Genomic DNA, 20,906 nt, shown 5'->3' on the forward strand with positions numbered 1-20,906 from the left:
TTAGAAAAATGAAGCAGCAAAACTGTAAGAAAGAGCTGTTCCTAGTAGCAGCACTCTCAGAGTTACCAAGAGAATTCCTTTTCAGAGACCTTTGAGAAATGAAACCAGTGACAGAGAAGCCACCGTTACATTCTTTATTGTCAGGTCTCAAGACATAATTTGACATTATTTATTTGTACTGTACAAAAACTTCCACTGACAAAGTAATAAAAACCCAGTTATCTGGATCAGTAATCAATGATGCTTTAAGAAATAGCAGTTACAGAATTCATCCATCAATTGATAAATAAGATGTTAACAGCTACCACTGATAATTTTGATCAGAGAGCATGTAAGGCTGTGTTTCTGATGGTACTTGGGCTACAGCTTCTCTATCAGTATTGCAGAAGCACCTCCTCCTCCATTGCAGATTCCTGCAAGACCATATTGTCCTTGTTTCAATGCATGGGCCATGTGAACAACAATTCTTGCTCCAGACATTCTAAGTATAAGAAAAAGAAAAGTTACATGGCTTAATTTAAAGGAAATTCTTAATTTGACCCACACAGGATAGTGGGCAGAATATAATACCCAAAAAAAGACCAAAGCAACCCTTTCATTTACAGGTATATGTGATACAGATTATTCCTCTCTAGCTATGGTACTTAAACACAAAGGTTCTTACAGATGCACAAACAAAAACTCCATGTTTATGTAATAAAGTTTCTTCTGGAAAAAGAAATCACCTCTATGTCAGCCTATATATTATAAAGTATCTCTATATGTAGCAAAGCTCTTTCAAATAAGATAACAAATCTACCACAACCAAATTGATTGTAATGATTAAATTCAAACACTTTCTTATTTGTTTAAAACTTGATACAGTTCAGTGTCCTACTTTGCCTAATGTGAAAATCAGACATGTAAATTCTGTCAAAATTAACTTTTAAGAAAAAAAAAGTCGTATTTCTGTATCAGAAGCAGTTGATATGGCAGAGGAGATGCCACCACATCCTGCAGGATTATGCCTTGATTAGAGCTTTTTAGGAACCACGAAGTGCTTCTGCTGCTCCTGATGTACAATCTATGCTGGACTGTGCAGTGTGATCACTCCTGGGGAGGTTTAATGGGATACACTTTAGTTATGAGTAAGTGACAATGGTTGGGGAACACAGCAGGTGATCTAACTAACCAGAAGACAGAACTTCAAACACAAGACCCACCACCATCCTCCAGACTGTCCCTGCCTTCTGCATCAGGTGCTGGGAGACACCTGTGTTCACTGCCAAAAAATCCTTTTACGAGACCTGGAATTTCACTTTGCTCATGTAAGAAAAATAAAAGTCCCTGGACCATTAAATTCCCTGGAAAATAGGATGGCTATTTTCATAAGGCCACCTGTAAATTTTGCTGGCTTAACTACTTGATTAATTATTATTGTTTATTCTGTCATGTTAATAGGGATTTGGTTTAGTACTTCATAAATCCATATAGCTACAGTAACAAGTAAGATCTTTATAAAAGTAGGTGATAAGAGCATTTTTCTCTTCATGGTTGGTTTTCAAGATACCTTCAAATTTAACACCTGGCAGAGGAAACTATGTACTTGATAGCAAATTTTTTTTCCCTTCCTACTTCCATTAAACTTGAGAAAAAAGGTAAATGTGTTAGCAGTTTACCTATAAAACAATGCCCCTGTGCAGAACAAAACCCAGTGCTTATTTTACTTACCCTATTGGATGTCCAAGAGAGACGGCGCCTCCGTTAATATTTACTTTTTGTGGATCAATGCCCAGCATTTTAATATTAGCCAGCACCACAACACTGAATGCTTCATTAATTTCCCACATTGCAATATCTTCTTTTTTCAGGCCTGTCTCACTTAGAATCTAGGAATAACAAAAAATAATTACTACTATGAAAAAGACTAGGAAGCTAAATATAGAAATAATCAGGTGTGTTATACAGAAATAATCAGGTGACTCAGGCTGCCCTTAGCCTGATTCAAATTCACATTTTGGAACCTCTTTGTCAGATGAGAAAAAGCAAAACTGAGGTACTGAAGCACAAACTTGAGTTTTCACAAAAGAAGGAATGAAGAGTAGCCTATGCCAAGGATACATTTCCGTCACACTTACACAAAGAGCGCTGCCATGGTAAGTACATTTAAACTTATTGCCTCATGCCATACACTTCTCTTCAGTTCCTTTTAGAAAGAGTCTATCCTTGTATCACAGGAGGTGTAAACAAGCCCAAAGTTGGTAAAAGTAGTATTTTCTTTCAAGATAGGTGTGAGAAATTTGTTAACTCTGAAGATCTGCATTCTAGCATCTGTTCTTTGACCTTACAACATAATTACAATTTCAATCCTAATTACAAGAAGATCCACTGAGGGATGAACCAACAATGCAGTGCTAGGGAAGTTTGGTTTTGGGTTTTTTTTTCCTCTCCAGAACACACTGAGCTTTATTCCTACCTTAGGAACAGCATATGCAGGTGCAATTGGGAAATCAATGGGATCAACAGCAGCATCTGCAAAAGCTGTAAAAAAAAAAAAAATCAACAAAAGGTGTTTAAAGACCTTTTGTTTTTACCATACATGATTTTCTTCCATGCAAGCAACAAACCCTGCCAAGATAGAAAAAGTCTGAATATAATGATCCATGAAATAGAAGCATCTAAAAATGTAGTGCCCTAAGTGAGCCATACAATATTTTCAGATTTTTAGTATTATTACGTATAGAAAATTCTGTTCATGATCAAAAGCCTGATGGTGTAACACTTGAAATTTCAGGGACTGTACAGAGAAGATGCAGCCATAATGTCACATAACCAGTAAAACAGGACTCCCAGTCTGAGAGCACACTTTGAGAGTGTTTTTCAGGACTACAGCCAAAGATAAGGAAAATCATACCAACTATCCGTGCCAAGGGTTTGACTTTCAGTCTCTTGGCTGCCTCTGTAGTCATCAGCACCAAAGCAGCTGCTCCATCATTCAGAGTGCTGGCATTGGCAGCTGTAACTGTTCCTAGAAAAGGTAAAACATTGTCTGAGCAGAGGTGAAAGTGTGATGCGAAACAGCTCACGTATATCCTGTTTAGGATTGTTTTTCCCTTTGTTTATTGAACATAAGGTCTCGACAATATGGTGATACCTGTTGCATTGAGTTAACCAAGCTGGTTTTTTAAATCGGTTTGATTAAACAAGCACAACCACAGGTATTTGTATCTTTATCCAGGCGCTGTTTTGGATCATGCCTAATGGCAGCTGCACTGCTGGCACTAACACAGGCAACCTCAAGTTAGACAGAAAGGTTTATCACTTACAGATTCAGGGAAGCAACAGGCAATGCTCTCAAGGCCCTCCAGCTCCCACTGAAAGAAGAGCTTACATCTGGCAGAGATCAAGCCAAGAGCTACACTGAAACCAAGCTGTTTCAGTCTTTTTAAAGTAAATGTCCAAAACAGAGGTTTTCACTTGTTTAAGCTTCTTGGACCATCTTTTAATCCAAGCCAGTTCATGCTGTTGTGCAGCACGCTTCTATATCTCAGCAGACATTTAAAAATCAAGGGACTATTGTTGGGCTCTCAAGCTTTTCTGAACAGTACTCTTCACTGTAACAAAGTATCCCTGCACTTGGCAGGAAATTAGGCAGTTCATTTAACAACATTTACCGTTTTCTTTTTGGAAAACAGCTTTCAGCTTTGGAACTTTACTGAAATCAACACGTTTGTATTCTTCATCTTCTTTCACTTCCACATCTGGTTTTCCTGAAATTCAGATCTGGTTTAGTATTCTGTGGAACAGTCCATTCTTAAAACACTCTAAGACAGTACTTTGATTAAATGCTGGCTTATTTAAACAACTTATTATTTCGGTAAAAATGTGTAAATGCATGTAAAATGCACAGCAAGAAAGGTGCTTACGAAAACTGAAGAAAAAAAATTACTCCTTAATCAAATTTATTCACAGCAATTCATTTATACTTTCTGGTGGCTGAACAAAGGAGACAAAGAACATATCTTTAAGGTAAATTAAAACACAAATGTCCTTAAGCCATAGTAGCTAAATTCAATAAGTAGTCTTCTACTTACACACAAAAGGAAGAAGATATGGTGTGTAACATTAAAGAAAAATTAAGAAACAAAAACCAGGTCACTGACCACTGTTTACCAGAAAGTCTGTCTAACAGAAAATTCTTAGCTGATCTAAAATTAATATTCCCAAGATCTGCATGTTAAACAACAGTTTGAATACAGACAGTGTTACAGTTTTCAATGAGAAACACAATTCCTCTCATCACACCCTTCCCATAATACCTTTTTTTGAAATAGTGACAGGAACTATTTCATTTTTCAACACTCCTGAATCCCAGGCTGTTTTGCTCTTGGTGTAAGAGCCTATGGCGTAAGTGTCTTGTTCCTCACGAGAAATGGTGAACTTCTTCGCAGTATTCTCAGCACAGTTGCCCTTGGAGAAAACCAGGTATGTTAGGTTTGATATTTCTGAGGATGCAAAGCACACAAATAACAGAAAAAAACTCAACCAGTAGATTTCCAGAATTGAATATGACTAATATTTGGTGTCCATTTCTAATTTACACAGTCATGATCAAACAGTAACTTTTGATTTTGAAATACCATCTTCAGATTTAGAAAACGTTTTCTGGATCCAGATTACCAAAGCCACAAAGGAACTTTCCTTAATTTCCTTTTTTAATTTTTTTTTTTAAGTTAAAAAACTGCATGTAGAAGTAAGTTTTAAAGTGCTTAGGGCTGACACCTTCAGAGACTAAGGATCATTGTTCAGCCGCAGAACTGTATATTCACTTCATCTTACTAGTATTTTGCACTCCATTCTTAGCTTGCCTACTCCAAAGGTTGCAGAACAGGTCAACACACAGGCCTTTACCTGGCCCTTGGGATCTGATACTCTAAAAACTGTAGAAATAAAAGTATGTCTAATAACTATTTTTGTCTAATACCTGGAATGAAATAAGTAGAATGAAACAACCAAATATTTTTATATAGAGATCAATCGTAATTATACAATCAGAATTCATTTTCAGCACTGTCTAAATACTTGGTGACAAAATAAATAAAAAAAATATCATTTAGTCAAAGACTTGTCCTTAAATAGGCTTTGTTCCACCTCCCATTTCTCTAGGAAACTCAATGAATCAACACAAAACCCTTTAGTACTGTGTTCCTCCAGTTCATAAAAGAAGCAAGTTCACTTCTATGCAATTAAAGAGTTTAAAGTCTTCACGGCACCGGCAGCTCAGTCTATTGCTAAAACACAGACAAGGGTAAGTTCCTAAAGCCATCCTTGGACTTTATGTTCTCACACAGACTTCTAAGGCTTTCCAAATAACTTAGAGCTGCTATAATGAAGACAAAAGATTCCAAAATATTGTCCCCAGCTATTAAAACTTGTTGTATTATAACGAACTCTTAGAGTTTTTCCTCACATATGGGAACTAGCAAAGCCACCATTTACACTCCTCACAATCAAAATCCATTTTAGCTGAAATGTGGGAATGAATTTCAACCAACAGCCTAAGCAGAGTGCACTGTATTGCAAAAAGAATAAAACACACACAGAGCAGCAAGGTCTGTATCAAATCTATGGAACACAGTAGAATATACTTCATGACATGTTTTCCTGGACCTCAGCAAGAACACTAACTGATCAATCAATAATGCCCTACAGTTGTGAATTACCACAGGTAAAGGTCAGAAATATTTGTAAGCTGAAAGCAGTCATTCTCTTTTCAGACTGTTCTTCCCTGATGCTTGTTCTTGACTATCTTTGTATCAGTTGTTTTCCAAAACCATCCCAAGTTTGCACTTGTCTGTCCAATTTAAGTTACCATGCTGATGAGCAAGCACATCAGCTGACTCAAACCTTCCCACAGAAGATATGAGATATGTACATTGGGGGAGAGAAAAAACATGAGCCTGCTGAACCCTACAGAGCAGGTACTCTCAAAGACCTCCCTCCCACAGATGGAGCAACAGCAATCCATCCGTAGCAAAATTATTTTTTCTTTTAATCCCTGCTCTAGGCTATTTGGACTTCAGAGACAGGTAAATATTAACACAGACTGTGCTGTTCTGTTTTGGTCTTCTGTCTAGCCCCTCCACTAGAGTTACTACAGGAAATGGAAGACTTTTTCCTCCTCATTTCAAGGCGTGCTAGATGAAGAAGTTCAATAATAATTATAAGCAAGCTCTTCAGAGCTGCATCAGGTTATGGTTGATATGTTAGCACTGTGCAGGAATATTTACCATATGGATATGGTTATAAGCATCTGTCAGCCCATCTTTTACTATCAGGTCTTCCAGCTTTACTCCTCCATAAGGTGTTGACCCTCTGCTCATCGTATAGGGAACATTAGACATGCTCTCCATTCCACCAGCAACCATTACATCCTGCCCGAAGGAAACAAGTTAAAATTAATAGTAATGCAGTGTGTTCTCTACGACTTCTTGTAGGAACAAATATTAGCAAAAGCTTAAGCATGGGCATTTTAGTTTTCTGAGGAGTCTTAGAGAGAGAGGAAAAAAAAAACTTTGTGCATTTAAAAAGCAAACAGGGGAACAACTGAAGATAGTTAATCCACGCTGGCAGAACAACAGGACTTCTGTCTTGTATGCAGCTTTACAAAGCTGCAAGACCCATCTCGATCTCTTGCACTTTTACATCAAAAGCTTTCTGAGATCAAATTATAAATTTTACTTTTAACAGGTTTTTCTCTTTTTTCTTATTTTTCTTCTTTATTCCCAGCTTCATATCCCTTTGGAACAAACAGCAGTCAGAATATTGGTATATGAAGAAACACATTTACAAGTACCTGCAATTTTACATAATATTGTTTCATCTTACTATGTAAAGACAGATGACTTATATTATGGTTTTATCATCTGAGAAGGCCACAGAAAAAGACACATTAGTAATTAATGATTCCTTAATTTGAATCATTATGTACACTGCTAAGTTAGTATACTTTTCAAGCTGAAACAAAGCAAACAGAAAACCTACAATAGCAAAGCTATAAGGACCGTAACTATACCCACTGTTCATCAGGCTATAGCCCCAAAATCCCTAGGATTTCAGGATGTGAGGAATAGACATGGCTGCGTTTAAGGGCATATTTGAAATACACATAAATGTAAGAAAATACACACACCACAGTGTGAGTCCTTGAGAGTTCAATAGTGCTGGTAATAGAAATTCAAAAACATTTTACACAAAACAGCAATGAGAAGAAGATTAAAGCTTTTTTAGTTTCTTTAAATTAAGACTCAGAGAAATAATGGTTTGGTTCAGAACAGATCATAAACTAGATCCAGGAACAGTCACATGAAGTAATAAAGAAAAGAAAGAAGGCTGGAGACAAAACTGAAATGACAGATAAATTGGAAAGGCAGTTCAGATATGGAAGCAGCAATGGATCAGAGGAACAAGAGTCCCTGGCATTTCAATTCCATAAAGTGAAAGACCTGGAGAGAGAGCCAGTACAGTTGTTTATATAATGGTGTACACTGACTCAAGCCACTGGGAACCATCACCAACTGTCACACCACAGATACCTCGCAGTCCACAGCCAGGAAAAACAAATACCAAAACCCCCCATAATTTATAGCTCTAAGAGACTAATAAGTAACTGAGTCTCTGCTTTAGCTGAGACTGGCAGCACAGCATGTATGATTAATTCAGCAGAAAACTACGATTCTATTCAGAGCTCATGGCTTGCATCTGTCAAACCAACCAAACACACCACCTCTCTCATGAAGTCATTGGATATAAATTACTAAATCCAAATGTAGCTGTTTACAAAGAGATGCTGGGCCTCGTTCAAAGTCCAGTGACAAGACTTCCACAGACTTCAGCAGGCACCGGGCAAAGTGCTGTTCTCTGCACGGCAAGGCCAAAGCAATTCAGCAGTTGCTTAACTCCAGCTACACTGTTATTTCCACAGAAGGGACACCAAAACCTAAACATTTTACTTCTGTTCTAAACACACACACACACACAAAAGTATTTCTCACTTATGAGGTACTTACTTTTTTAAGCCAAAAATATATATTGAACAGACAATACTTTCCCTTCAGAGAAGGAAAGATGCTGACAAAAGGCTTTGAGTATGGAACTAAAAACAAAACTGAAATGTCTTTTTTCATATTCACACTTCTCCCACGTTCTTTTCTGCACAGCATTTAGTGGTTTACTGGAGATGATGTATTCTCCTATCCTCCCATCAAGTGGTAGTATTTTTTTCCCAATTGTATAGAAAATCTTGGAACACAGTTGACAGAGATGAGCAATTCTCCTCCATCAAGCTCTTCAATGAAAAACCTTATGCAGCAGCAACAGATTTCGCTTCTTCTAAAACAATAAAAAAGGCTGAGACATCTTTAGTGTACTTGGAAACAACACTGCTTGAATATGTATATTTAATTCAGTTAAGTGTTAAAAGTGTCTGAAAGTCAGGTCACCAAAAATAAGCCTATAAAAGTTTCTTCAGTTTTTCAAAACTGAAAGCTTGAAAATTCCCTTAATTACATTTTCAGGGCTGGAGTGGTAGGTGGGGTAGGGGTACAGCAGGAGAGAGGATGTAAATACCCTCCAAAAGAACCCACTACTTGTTTGCTCAGCTCTAAAAACATATCTGACAACTTTTATTTACTTTTTTTCTCTTTTAAACCAAAACACACTTAAATGACTATAAAATAAAGATTGCATAAACAAAACGAAACCTCTCTAATTAGCTTTATTGTCCCAAGCCAAAACACAATACCAAATCAAAGAGCAGAGTCATTGGTAGGACAGGATCTACAACGTTAACTGTGTGTTTTTTCCACAGAACAGCACTAAGATTCACATACCTGACTCCCACACATCAGGCTTTGTGCTGCCATCATGATCGATTTCATTCCTGAAGCACAGACTTTATTGACAGTTGTAGTAGGAGTGGCGATTGGTAGACCTGAGTCAAAGAAGTTGTTTGTACAACTGTATTATTTAAAGGGTAGACTAATACTTTACTGGTGTTCAGCAACATTTCATGTTGGACCAATTTTTATCCAAGCCCAGGATGTCCAGCTTCCACTATTTTTACCCTGTCAGGGCAATTTATCTACCCTCACCCATAGTTACCATCCTTCTTTGAGACTCTTGTTTTTTCTCCCCTTCCAACAAGAGACTTGTGGTAAAGAGATCAAGCAAGCAAGGAATCAGAGAAACAGAAGGTCAAGGAAAGTGACTCCAGAACTATTCCTCCTCCCGAAATCCCAATCCCTGCCTTTAAGCAGCATCCAAGACTGAAAAAGCATAAACAAGCTTCAGAATTTAGCAACTGGTAACAAGTCAGACTCCTGAAGTACAGGGATTCTAAACATACACAGTACTGAGTAAGGTCAGTGTCATTCACTGGACTGGTTATTACTGAGTGATTATTGTTACTAAGTGCTCACCACAACAGCTTTGGGCTCTGCTGTGTGCAGCTTGGCTCAAGACCCCTGCATCACTGCCTCTATGAGCCTAGGCTTGCTCGCTCTAGTGTTATGGCTCTGGCACCAGCACATCACCTCCATACCAGCAGAGAGAGAGAGAAAATAGCCAGGGGAAATTCTTAACGTTGAGGGTGGTGAGGCACTGGAACAGGTTGCCCAGAGAAGCTGTGTATGCCCCATCCCTGGAAGTGTCCAAGGCCAGGCTGGATGGGGCTCTGAGCAACCTGGTCTAGTGGAAGGTGTCCCTGCCCACAGCAGCGGGGTTGGAACTAGATCATCTTTAAGGTCCCTTCCAACCCAACCTGCTCTGTAATTCTACAAAAGAAAAGAGTCGTATTCATGACTTTGCCTCACATGGAAGCAGTTCCTGCTCATAGAATCAATTGGGTTGGAAAAGACCTCCAAGATCATCAAGTCCAACCCTTGATCCAACACTGCCGTGGTTACTAGACCATGGCACTAAGTGCCACATTCAATCTCATCTTAAAAACCTCCAGGGACAGTGAATCCACCACCTCCCTGGGCAGCCCACTCCAATGCCTGATTACTCTCTCTGTAAAAAATTTCTTCCTAATATCCAACCTAAACTTCCCCTGGCAGAGCTTAAGATCGTGGCCTCTTGTCCTTCTGCTGGTTGCCTGGGAGAAGAGACCAATGCCCAAAAACGTACAGGAACAGAGCCAAGCAAGCATAAGATCCTCCCTGATCCAAGACTTTCCTAGAGACATGCTAAGGTATGGAATCCCATCCCTACAGCAAAAGGGAGCAGAAAATAATTCCTGCACCCTAATAATATTCGTTCTGCAGTTACCATTAGAGTGAACCCTACAAGTGACAGCTCCAGACTCCAGAGAAAGAGGAGTGTAATGACATATTCTTATCTGCAGTTCAAGGAAACTCAATGACCCCTTATCCAGTTAGACTTAAGAGTAATGATATAGTAAAGAAAACCAGTCTGTTTTGTAAAAGATTCAAAGAGCAGCATCCATCATTAACATAAAGTGCTGTGGTCCCCAATATTGTCTTCTCCAGGTTCTACAAACACTGTAGGCAGTAACATCCCACTTATATGAGTACAACATACTCCCTTCACCCACCATGGGGTAAAAAGGCACACACAGACCGTCTGGACAAAAGGCTGGGCACAACTGTGCTTTAACTTACAGCTCAATAGACTCCATCTACATAAAGACAGAAAACCTTTGGTCCCAGTATCAAGAGAATGAATACCTGCACCCAAAACTGCTTGTCTTGCTGGAGCTTGTCCTTGTCCAGCCTGCAAGACATTGCCCATATACGCCTCTTTCACTTCTTCTGCAGGGATACCTGTAAAACAAAATTGTTTTGATTCAGGATCCTTTGCACAGATGTAACTCCCTTTTACAAAAGCTCCAGTTGAAGTTTTCTATCAAAGACTAATGAAACTTGCCATGTTTGATCCATGTGCCAAGAGCACACAGGTCCCTGTTGGGTGCCTTCCAGATCTCTACCCTCATGTTCGTGGAACACGGTGAACTGGTAAGCCCCACAGAACAGAATTTCCTTGTTATCCTGCAGAACAAGCCACAGTTTGCTAACTAAAGCAAACATTTCCAAGTCTCACTAGTCACCCAAGAAGCTCAATTTTTGTGGATGCTTAAATGCACAAAACTTCCTATGTGCTACAATTATGTCTAAAGACAGTTTTGTTAGTCTGTTTAACTAAGGGTAAGCCAAGGCCACAGCAAGCTGCCAGCAGAAGAGGCTCTCCCACTGAATCTCTTGCAATAGCCCTTGTGTTCAAGTCCTTGTAATACATGCTGTTTCAAGAAACCAAATCTGTAGAAAATTAACCTTCCTCTATCCTAAAAAGACTTTTTTGCTCATTTCAACCCATCAATAGACTCACAAGACTGTTCTTCAAGCATACATGCCCACGTAAAAAAACGGGCAGGGAAAGGAAAAGCTACTGGTTTCAGCAACAAGTAGCCTTTGCAATAGTTTATGTGAGCCCTAAAACCCCATCCCAGAAAAACAATTAGCAAATTCAATCAGATTTGGATTAGCAGAGATATCCCTAGGTAACATTCTGCTCCCAGAAGCAGCACCTAATTCAGATTGAAACAAAGCCCAATAGTCAACTTTATTTAAGCATTTGTGGATAGATTTAAGAATGCTACAGGAGCAAAAAAACCCAGGGCATTTGGTTTACCAAGCAGTTGAAAAGAAATAGACTGATACTGTTCAGAGCCACTTTGTCACAGAAAAAAACATACATACATACCTGCTCTGTCAATTGCTCCTTTAATTGCAATGGAACCAAGTTTAGTGGCTGGTAATGATGAAAGAGATCCTTGGAAAGATCCAATTGGAGTCCTTACAGCACTTGCTATTACCACTTCCTAAATGGAGAAGCATAGAGTAAAAGTCAGTCTCTCAGAATTGTGCACATACACACAGTATTTTTTAAATGCACCCACTTTTATTCTTTCATTGATGTCACAGCTTCTCTTTTATCCTGAAAATGTTTCAGAGCACTAAAATAACCTTTATTAATGCATGCAGCATGGGGAATAAACATAAAGACATCAATGTGCAGCTGCAGGGCTACAGTCTTGGAATCATGGATCCATAGTGGGATGGCTCACGTGGCTGGAGTGCTGCCAAGAGGGATAAGGTCTCTTCAGGAAGGACAGATCAAGAAGACAAGGTGGAGGGCAGCTTGGCCTTTATGTGACAGAATAGCTGGAGTGCATTGAGCTCATCTTCGGGATGGATGATGTTTGCAAGAATCTTGAAGGTCCTGGAGCAAAGGGAGGATTGAAGATAGCTGGTTAATGTTCAAGGATTACTGCCTCCAAGCTCCACAGCAGTCCATTCCAACAAAGCACTATGTGTCACGTAAAAGTGCCAGGATGGATACAAAAGATGGAAAGAGGGACAGAGAATCTGGCAGACAGTGTCTGCATATGCAGGGATGAAGTCATGAAAGTCAAAACCCAATCAGAATTGAATCTGGCAAGGAATGTCAAAGGCAACAAGAAGGGCTTCCATAAACACCTAAGAAGCAAAAGAAAAATATGCGGCCGCTGCTGAATAGGGCAGGGGACATGGTGACAAAGGACATGGAAAAGGTTGAGGTACTGAATGCCTTCTTCATCTCAGACTTCAGTATTAAGACCAGCCTTCAGGAATCCCAGGCCCCAGAGACCAGAGGAAGGATGGAGCAAGGAAGATGTACCCTTGGTGGAAGAGGAACAAGTCAGGGAATATTTAAGCAAACTGGACATACATAAATCCATGGGCCCTGCTCAGATGCCCCCTTGAGTGCTGTAGGAGCTGGCAGCTTAAGGTCACTCTCAATAATCTTGGAAAGGTCACAGCAACAGTGAGAGGACTAGAGAAAACCCAAACATCACCCTTATCCTCAAGAAGGGTAAGAAAGAGGACTCAGGGAGCTACAGGTCAGTCAGCCTCACCTTGATCCCTGGGAAGGCAAGGAGACAACTAATCCTGAAAACCATTTATGAGAACATGAACAACAAGCAAATCATCAGAAGTAGTCAGCATGAATTCACCAAAGGGAAGCCATGCTCAGACAAACTGCTAACCTTCTACAGTGAAATGACTGGCTTGGTAGATGAGGGGAGAGCAGTAGACACTGTCTACCTAGATTACAGTGAGGCTTTCACTACTGCCTCCCATAAGATCCTCACACAGAAGCTAATGAAGTATGGGCTGGGTAAGCAGTGAGACAGTGGGTAGAAAATGGCTGCATGGTCAGGCTGGGGGGTGGTGATAGTGGCACAGAGTCTGGCTGGAAGCGAGTAACTAGTGATGAACCCCAGGGATCAATACTGGGTCCTGTCCTGTTCAATATCTTCGTCAACGAACTTAATGATGGTGCAGTGTGCCCTCAGCAGGTCTGCTGGTGACACCAAACTGGGAGGAATGGATGATACACCAGAGGTTTGTGCTGCCACCCTGAGGGACCTCAATGGGATGGAGAAATGGGATGGGCTGTCAGGAACCTCATGAAGTTCATCAAAGAGAAGTGCAAATTCCTGCAGTTATGGAGGCACAACCCCAGATACCAACTTATACTGGCAACCAGCCAGCTGGAAATCAGTTTGGAAGAAAAGGACCTGGGGATCCTGGTGGACACCAGGTTGAACATGAACCAAAAATGGGCCCTTTCAGCAAGAAAAGCTAATGTTCTCCGGGGCTGCATTAGGCAGAGCACTGTCAGACAGTCACAGAAGGGGATCCTTCCCCTCTACTCAGCCCTGGAGAGGCCACACCTGGAGTGCTTTGTCCAGTGCTGGGCTCTCCAGTAAAAGGGAAACATGGACATGCTGGAGAGCGTCCAACAAAGGGCCACAGAGATGACAAACAGACCAGAGCATGTGATATAGAAGGAAAGACAGAGAGTTGGGACTGCTCAGCCTGGACAAGAGAAGGTTCAGGGGCACCTTGTCCATGTACATTAATACCAGAGAGAAGAGTGCGAAGAGTACAGAGCCAAGCTCTTTTCAGTGGTGCTCCATGACAGAAGCAGGGGTAGTGGGCACAAACAGACAGCAAAGGATGTTCTCACTGAACATCAGGAGACACTTCTTCACAGTGAGTGTGACTAAACACTGGCACAAGTCAGTCAGAGTGGTTGAGTGGAGTCTCCATCCCTGGATATATTCAAAAGCCCAGGTCCCAGTGTAAAGTGTAAGCAGCACACTTTACGTAAGTAAGTGTAAGTAAGACATGCTGTGACATTCAGCTCTACACTAGTAGTTCCTCAAAACAGATGTACTCTTATTTTGCCTCTTAGCTTTAGCGTTACATCCACATGTCTACCTGATAACCCTGTGAGAGTAGCACAAGAATCTGGCACCAAAAAAAGAGGCATATTTCAGACCTCTGGCTGGCCCAGATAGCTATGGAGAAGCAGTAATGACTGTCTCCAACTGTGCTGGTTTCAGTGGAAGTTAAGCACAAAGCTTTACAGGGTCTCACCATGAGTTGTTGGGATTTTTTAGTTGTTTGTTTGTTTTTTTATTTAGACAGGCAAAGAAAGAAAACACTAGAAAAAAATAAACAATAAAGACAAATCACACTTGTTTAAAACTAAGAAGGGCTGTCTGTTATTGTAACCCCTTCTCCATCATAACTGACTTCAGTGACAGCAACATATTTGTCCTCATCTTTTAGGCTGTAACAGCAAGTTGCAGGATAACACACAAATAATTTCAAAGGGATTAGCTGACATCAGCTGTCTTTTCCAACTATGAGTAGATAGGCGCATTAAGCTTAAGTTAGCTGACACGTTTCTAATCTTGTCCTGCACGGTCAAACAATTAGCAAATCAAAATAAAAATGGAAATCTGACTTTTATTCCACATTTTGCAGTAAAGTGTGACTTGGGCACAAGTGACACTGTCTTCAATGCAGACTTTTTTTGCATTAATTTTTTTCAAAACTTCAGTGATTAAGAAACAGATTTAAAATAGTGATTTACTACTGTAAGATAGTGCTTTACACTTACATTTAAAGTACGCTGGGATGCATAGCCACGGCTTGTACACTTCAAAGCCTGAAAATAAGAAAGTCCTCAGAATTTCATATCAAGAAAGCTAATGCCATGATGTTTCAGTAATGTACCATTTTCATAGAAGTCATTATTTCAAAAAATAATATCTAAGAAACACTGAAAAAATATCATGATGTGCCTTTTAAAAGAAGGGTAGTCCAAGTACAGTCTCACCATAACATCTGTGATAAAATGTTTTCCGAAAAATAAACAAATAGTTCTTCAAAAACAGCAACCAATTCATTTTGTCCAAGTCTTATATGTATACCTATAGCATATGTCTGAACCAGGACTGAGTGGAGCTATATTGAAAGAGTTCACTAGTCCTTCTGTCTGCTTCCTTGGACTTTGGTTCATTCATTCCTATCACTGACTTTACTGTTTTCTAAACAGTGGCAGTTTGCATCTACAGTTTGCATCTATCTTCATTTCATTGGTGTTTCATGAACAAAAATTAGGATAATGAGTTCAGAGTGTCACACCAAAATACAATAGTAAAGTAAAACCAAGAAAAAGGTATTACCTGAGCAGGCTAATTTACCAGCTACTAGGTCCATCTAATTAAGCAGCATAAAAATACAAAATTACATCTGTAGGTATTGTTTTGTACATTAACAGAATGTTCTTTCCATTAGTGGTTCAAGTCAACTTCTTAGCCATTTCCTTAGACAACACTGCAGCACACTGGAAATTTAATTATTGAATTACAGCTAAATAAATACTAATTAAAAGGACACTACGGGGATACCATCGTTTTTATAAATCAAAGAATGCCTTCTGGTATTGTGTCTCCAATATGAAAATTTAGCCTGTTTCCGTTTCTCGTCTTCATCTGACAACCTTCAACTAACGAAAGACTGATTTTTTTACCTACTGTTTTGAATTAGTTGTTCAATTTTTGGTTTGTTTGGGGTTTTTTGTTCATTGTTTGTTTTCCCCAGCTCATGCTGTAAAAGCCAGTAAAAAGTTTTAAATTAAACTTGTACCTGAAAAATAATTACATCCCTCCAGGGCTTTAACAGCAGCACTTCCAAGGGTTAGTGTCAAGAAAACCAAACCAAACCTAGAAAAATAATATACCCTCACTACACAACACTTGAAATTTACCTTTGCAGTAAACTGGACAAACAAGTCAATTGTCTACCAAGTCTGCTAGGAGTGTTCATGCTCTGTGCCGATTATAGACTTAAAAAAAAAAAAAAAAGAAAAGAAAAAAGGCAACCCCCCCACTTCTACAGCTAGTAAAATGCAACGTTCAGCTTCGCACATGGCAATACGGAGGGGATGCACCGCCCATGCTTCACCTTCCTCTTCCTTCCCAGCACAGCTCCCCACCCCAGCGCTCCAGGCAGGAACGGCCAGCACCTCCAACACAGCCAGCTCTGCCAGGCACTGAGGCTTTTCCGGCAGGAGCACGCAGCATCCCGCTTCCCAGCTGAGAAACGATACCTACAGATGTAATTCTGTGTCTTTACCATGCTTAATTAGATGAATCCTACCCGATTCCTGCCCCCGCCCCGGCTGGAGGCCGCCCCTGACAGCTGCCGCACATCCCCGCGGCTGCAGCAGGTGACGGATGGCACAGGGGCTCTGGGGGCCAGCGGACTGCGCAGGGCTGAAGCGCCAGGAAGGGCCCCGCAGCCGCGGCACTCCCGGCGCTGACAGCGGAAAAAGCCGCGCTCAGGAACGCGGATAAAGGTCCCGCCGGGCGCCGCGCAGGGCCGGCCGGGGCTGCGGGGAGGGGGCGGGGAGAGCCGCCCTTCACCCGCCAGCGGCTTCACTTTCACCCTTCTGCCTTCGCCCTCCGCCCGGCCCAGGACCCGCTCCCTCCCTCCCGGGTCGGGGGCTTCCTCCCGCCGCGCCGCGGGGGTGTGAGGGGAGGAGGTGCAGCCCACCCCGCCGCAGAGGCGGCGTGACCTTGGCCGAGCCTTCTCTGACCCGACGGCGGGGCCAGGGCTGCACAGGGAGGGAGGGAGAGAGGAAGGGCCGGGCCCGCCGCTCGCCTCACCCGCAGCAGCCCCGCGGCCGGACGCCGCCCGCCCAGCCCCACCACAGCCGCCATGTTCCCGCCGGCGCCCCCGTCACCTTCGCCAGCGCCACCGCCACCGCCTATAGACGGCAGCGCCCCGCCCACGCCCAGCTCCTATTGGTCCCGCGGCGGGGGCGGTGCCACACAATGTCCTGCCATTGGCTGGGCGGGAAGGCGGGGGGCGGTGTCAGGGGGCGGGGCCGGGGCGGGGTGAGGGGGGGGGGGTGACCGCCCGGGGCTGCCGTGGGCGAGGGACCTCCGTCCCCTGGGGAACCCGTTTGAGTTGGACATTAGGAGGAATTTTTTCACAGAAAGGGCGATTAGACATTGGAATGGGCTGCCCAGGGAGGTGATGGAGTCCCCGTCTGTAGAGGTGTTTAAGGAAAGACTGCACGTGGCACTCAGTGCCACGGTGTTGTTCTGTCATAGGTTGGACTCGGTGACCTCAGAGGTCTTTTCCAAGACAACTGATTCTGTGATTCCGTAGCACCAGGCGCGTTCCCCTCGCCGCCGGTGCTGCCGCTCGGGGACCAGGCGGCGCAAGGGGAGGGAAGGGGCTGCAGGGGCACAGCCGCAGGCGGACAGCCCAGGATTCCGTGCTGGGGAGGGAAGTCAGTGGTAGCGAACGGTGTGAACACAGCGTGGAAGATCCCTGCGGGACAAGAACCAGCCCCCGGGGTGTCTCCTCTCCACCTCCGAGGTGGTGCTCCGCCGATCGCCGGCCCGGCCCCTCGCCCGACCCACCTGCGGGTTAAACTGACGTGAAACCGCGGGCGTTTAATCCCCATATAGAAAACAACCTGCGCAGCCACAGGGGCTGTGCGAGTGCCGGCGTATTTCTGAGTCCGGGACACTGTCTGGCCTACCCGTGTGCTGGAGCTGCCCGCTGTTCTCAGAAAAGCCAGCAATTTCATTCCCCTTACGCTCCTCCCTGTCTAGCCATGGTATGAACAGCGCACAGTGTTACCTCAGAATTCAAACATAGCTGAGAACGGCCTCGGCAGGTGCCTTTACAGAAAGACTGATGCCTGCTCAGCCCCAGCTCGGTGTCAGGACGACCATCCCAGTTCCACAGTCTTTCCTGCACTTTGCTTTGCCCCCTCAAGTTCTCTCTGAATCGATTTCTAGATGAAGGCCAGCATTAAAACGCTACAGCTGTCTACCTGCCTGACAGTGCCCCTCTCCACCCTGTTTCTCCAACATGCACAGAGCTAGGCCAGGGAAAAGCCTGGTTCTTTCCTGGTCTTGAGCTTGATATCTCAAAAAACAGGTTCAAAAGACAAGGTGATGTTCTCTGAATTGTGCTGTTGCACACTGTCTAGAATAAGCAGTTCTCTATTTGTTTCTGATCAGTCTTGCTTACCTTCTTTTCAACCACCTTTTTAATTCCTCAAGGAGTTCGCATACTGTTACAGTAACCAACAACTGAATGATGCATTCCTTGGAGTTGATGTCTACAAGTCAGGTAAAGCAGCATTTACTTGCACTATTCCTTCCCTTTGTACCACAAACTGGAACAAATGCCAAGAACCATGCTTTGGACATAGCATCTAGAAAGCAAGGGTATTTCAATAACATCTTAACATCCATTTGCTATCATGACTAATCTATTGTTACTATTTTCTCTTCACATTGTAGAACTAATCTTTGTCAAAACTGCTTCAGTTCATTTTCTGTTCTACATCTCATTCATTACCCTGTGAGAGAGGATTTCACTTTGTCTGTTCTCAAAAGTAAAATAGTTCCTGCTTTCCATATACATCTAAAGATTCTCCAGACATGCAGCAAGAGGCTAATTGGGACTGGCGCAGATAAAGGAAGAATTTGTACTCTTTTTCTTTCTTGACTGTCAGTAGCTGATGTTCTAAGAGTTCGACCAATCTAGTCCAGAACTTTGATTTAGAGCCAAAGTTTTCAAGTACAAACCAGAGATAACATAGGGACTGACAAATATTGACTCAGGAAGAGCTGAAGGTTTTACCTCAAAAACATATATGTACCACAGAGGATATTTACCCATATATTTACCTCAGCTTGTGATAAATTCCAACTGCCTGCTCCAAGAAATGCAGATGATGTGCTAATTTCCTTAATATCTTCAGTAGTAGAAATCAATGACTGCAACAGCTGGCAAATCCTGAGCTTTATGTACATAATATTAGACCATGGCCTTAAAACCAGAAAGAAAACCATACTGCATTCTCTTCTTTAATTCTTTCAGCATCTTTTCTAGCCAAGAACAATTATGATGTACTAATTTCAAAGTTGCTAATTCTCAGAGTTCAGTCATAGACTATTAAAAACAGCCACACTGTGCTGTTCTTCCTTAGCTCAGCAGATGGTATTTGCTTTGACCATGCCCCAGATCAGCAGAGGGAAGCAGCAGCTGCCGTTACTGCATCCAACAGTTCTTTCTTACAGGTGTTTCAGGTAGCATGCAGGAATTGAAGCACAGGGTTCCAACTGGATTTACACACTGGATCTCCATCACTAAAATACATGAGGATGAAATGCAGGCAGCAAGCCTACCTAGAGATATTGAGATGTCTAGAGAGAGGATCAAGAACACAAGTCTTATGAGGAGCGTCTGAGGGAACTGGGTTCTTTTAGCCTGGAGAAAAGGTCATGGGGGGACCTTATTGCTCTCTACAACTACCTGAAAGGAGGATGTAGCCTGGTGGGTGTCAATCCCTTCATCCAAGTAACTAATAAACAGCCTCAAGTTGTGCCAGGGAAGGTTTAGATTGGATATTAGGAAAAAATTCTTTGTAGAAAGCGTTGTCAAGCACTGGAACAGGGTGGGCAGGGAAGTGATTGAATCACCATGCCTGGACATATTTGAAAGACATGTAGATGTGGCACGCAGGGACACGGTTTAGTGGTGGACTTGGCAGTGCTGGGTTAATGTTTGCAATTAAGGATCTTAATAGTCTTTTCAAACCTGAATGATTCTACAATTCTATGTTGACAGGTAAAGCAAAGCAAGAAAAAAAGCCACATTTTAACTTTATCAGAAAAATGAACCAGGTTTTAGAGCCTTTTGTATTTAGGTCAGTGATTCTACCTAATCTGTGACCAATTTACAGTGCTAGGAATTGATTCAGCTAAGGAACTCCTGTGATAACTGGCTTCTAGAGAACAACTCCTCCTTGGAAAAGACTGCACGTTGCCCTAACAGAGGGAAAAACATTTGGAAATAATGGCAACCTGCTATCAAAGTTCTGCCTGCAAGAACTGCGAGCTGGCAAACTGCCATGCACACTACTGAACAGTCACTCAAAAAGAGCTATTTATTCCATACAGATAGTTCTAACTGTGGCATGTTCCAGAAAGCACAAAACACTGATGTTAGCTGGTGCACTTAAAGAATGTAAAAAGAAATTCACATTAAAAGACAAGGACAATCAGAGAAAAGCCATTACGGTAAAAGCATTTCCTTCAGGCAAGCGACTGTTCCCGCGGCACTCTTTACTGCAGGATAAGGTATCTGAAGGTCCCAACTGTCTGGTGACACCACCAGTAATTTTCAGTGACACACAGTGTAAATAATTTCAAAGACAAATCAATCAAAATATTCAGCAATCCAAGTACATCCCAGGAAGTTGCAGAGACATAACCCTTTTTAAAAATGCCATAAACAGAAACTGAGGCACCCTCAGCTGCCTCTGGCATGGCAGGCTTTGATATACTGAAATGGAAAGACTGAGGTTCACCTTTAAATAGGACTTGGAAGACTAAATAGTTCTACGTATAACCTTAAATACTTGAAAAATCATAAGAAAATAATTGGAAGTCTCTACCTTTTTCTTTTTTTAAA

At 42.0% G+C, this 20,906-nt stretch overlaps 1 protein-coding gene across 1 annotated transcript; it reads right to left on the reverse strand.

The window, feature by feature from the left end:
- Nucleotides 1-120: 120 nt before the first annotated feature.
- On the reverse strand, nucleotides 121-17,151 carry ACAT1 (acetyl-CoA acetyltransferase 1). The gene is made up of 12 exons (XM_027650772.1): nucleotides 17,069-17,151; nucleotides 15,016-15,063; nucleotides 11,761-11,878; nucleotides 10,728-10,823; nucleotides 8,871-8,971; nucleotides 6,270-6,413; nucleotides 4,299-4,449; nucleotides 3,654-3,749; nucleotides 2,894-3,007; nucleotides 2,456-2,520; nucleotides 1,711-1,868; nucleotides 121-481 (listed from the first exon to the last, which is right to left on the reverse strand). The coding sequence occupies exons 1-12, from the start codon at nucleotides 17,120-17,122 to the stop codon at nucleotides 361-363; spliced, it is 1,266 nt and encodes a 421-aa protein (XP_027506573.1). The 5' UTR covers nucleotides 17,123-17,151; the 3' UTR covers nucleotides 121-360.
- Between the last annotated feature and the right edge of the window lie 3,755 nt (nucleotides 17,152-20,906).

This window comes from Corapipo altera, unplaced genomic scaffold (genome assembly GCF_003945725.1).
Source record: "Corapipo altera isolate COAL_440 unplaced genomic scaffold, ASM394572v1 0, whole genome shotgun sequence".
Taxonomy (NCBI): domain Eukaryota; kingdom Metazoa; phylum Chordata; class Aves; order Passeriformes; family Pipridae; genus Corapipo; species Corapipo altera.

Coding starts and splice junctions, on each gene's coding strand:
- ACAT1 (XM_027650772.1), bottom strand. CDS start 17,122: ATGGCGGCTGTGGTGGGGCTGGGCGGGCGGCGTCCGGCCGCGGGGCTG. Junction 15,064..17,068: donor CGGCCGCGGGGCTGCTGCGG/GTGAGGCGAGCG, acceptor TCTTATTTTCAG/GCTTTGAAGTGTACAAGCCG. Junction 3,008..3,653: donor TGTTTTCCAAAAAGAAAACG/GTAAATGTTGTT, acceptor TACCTTTTCTAG/GAACAGTTACAGCTGCCAAT.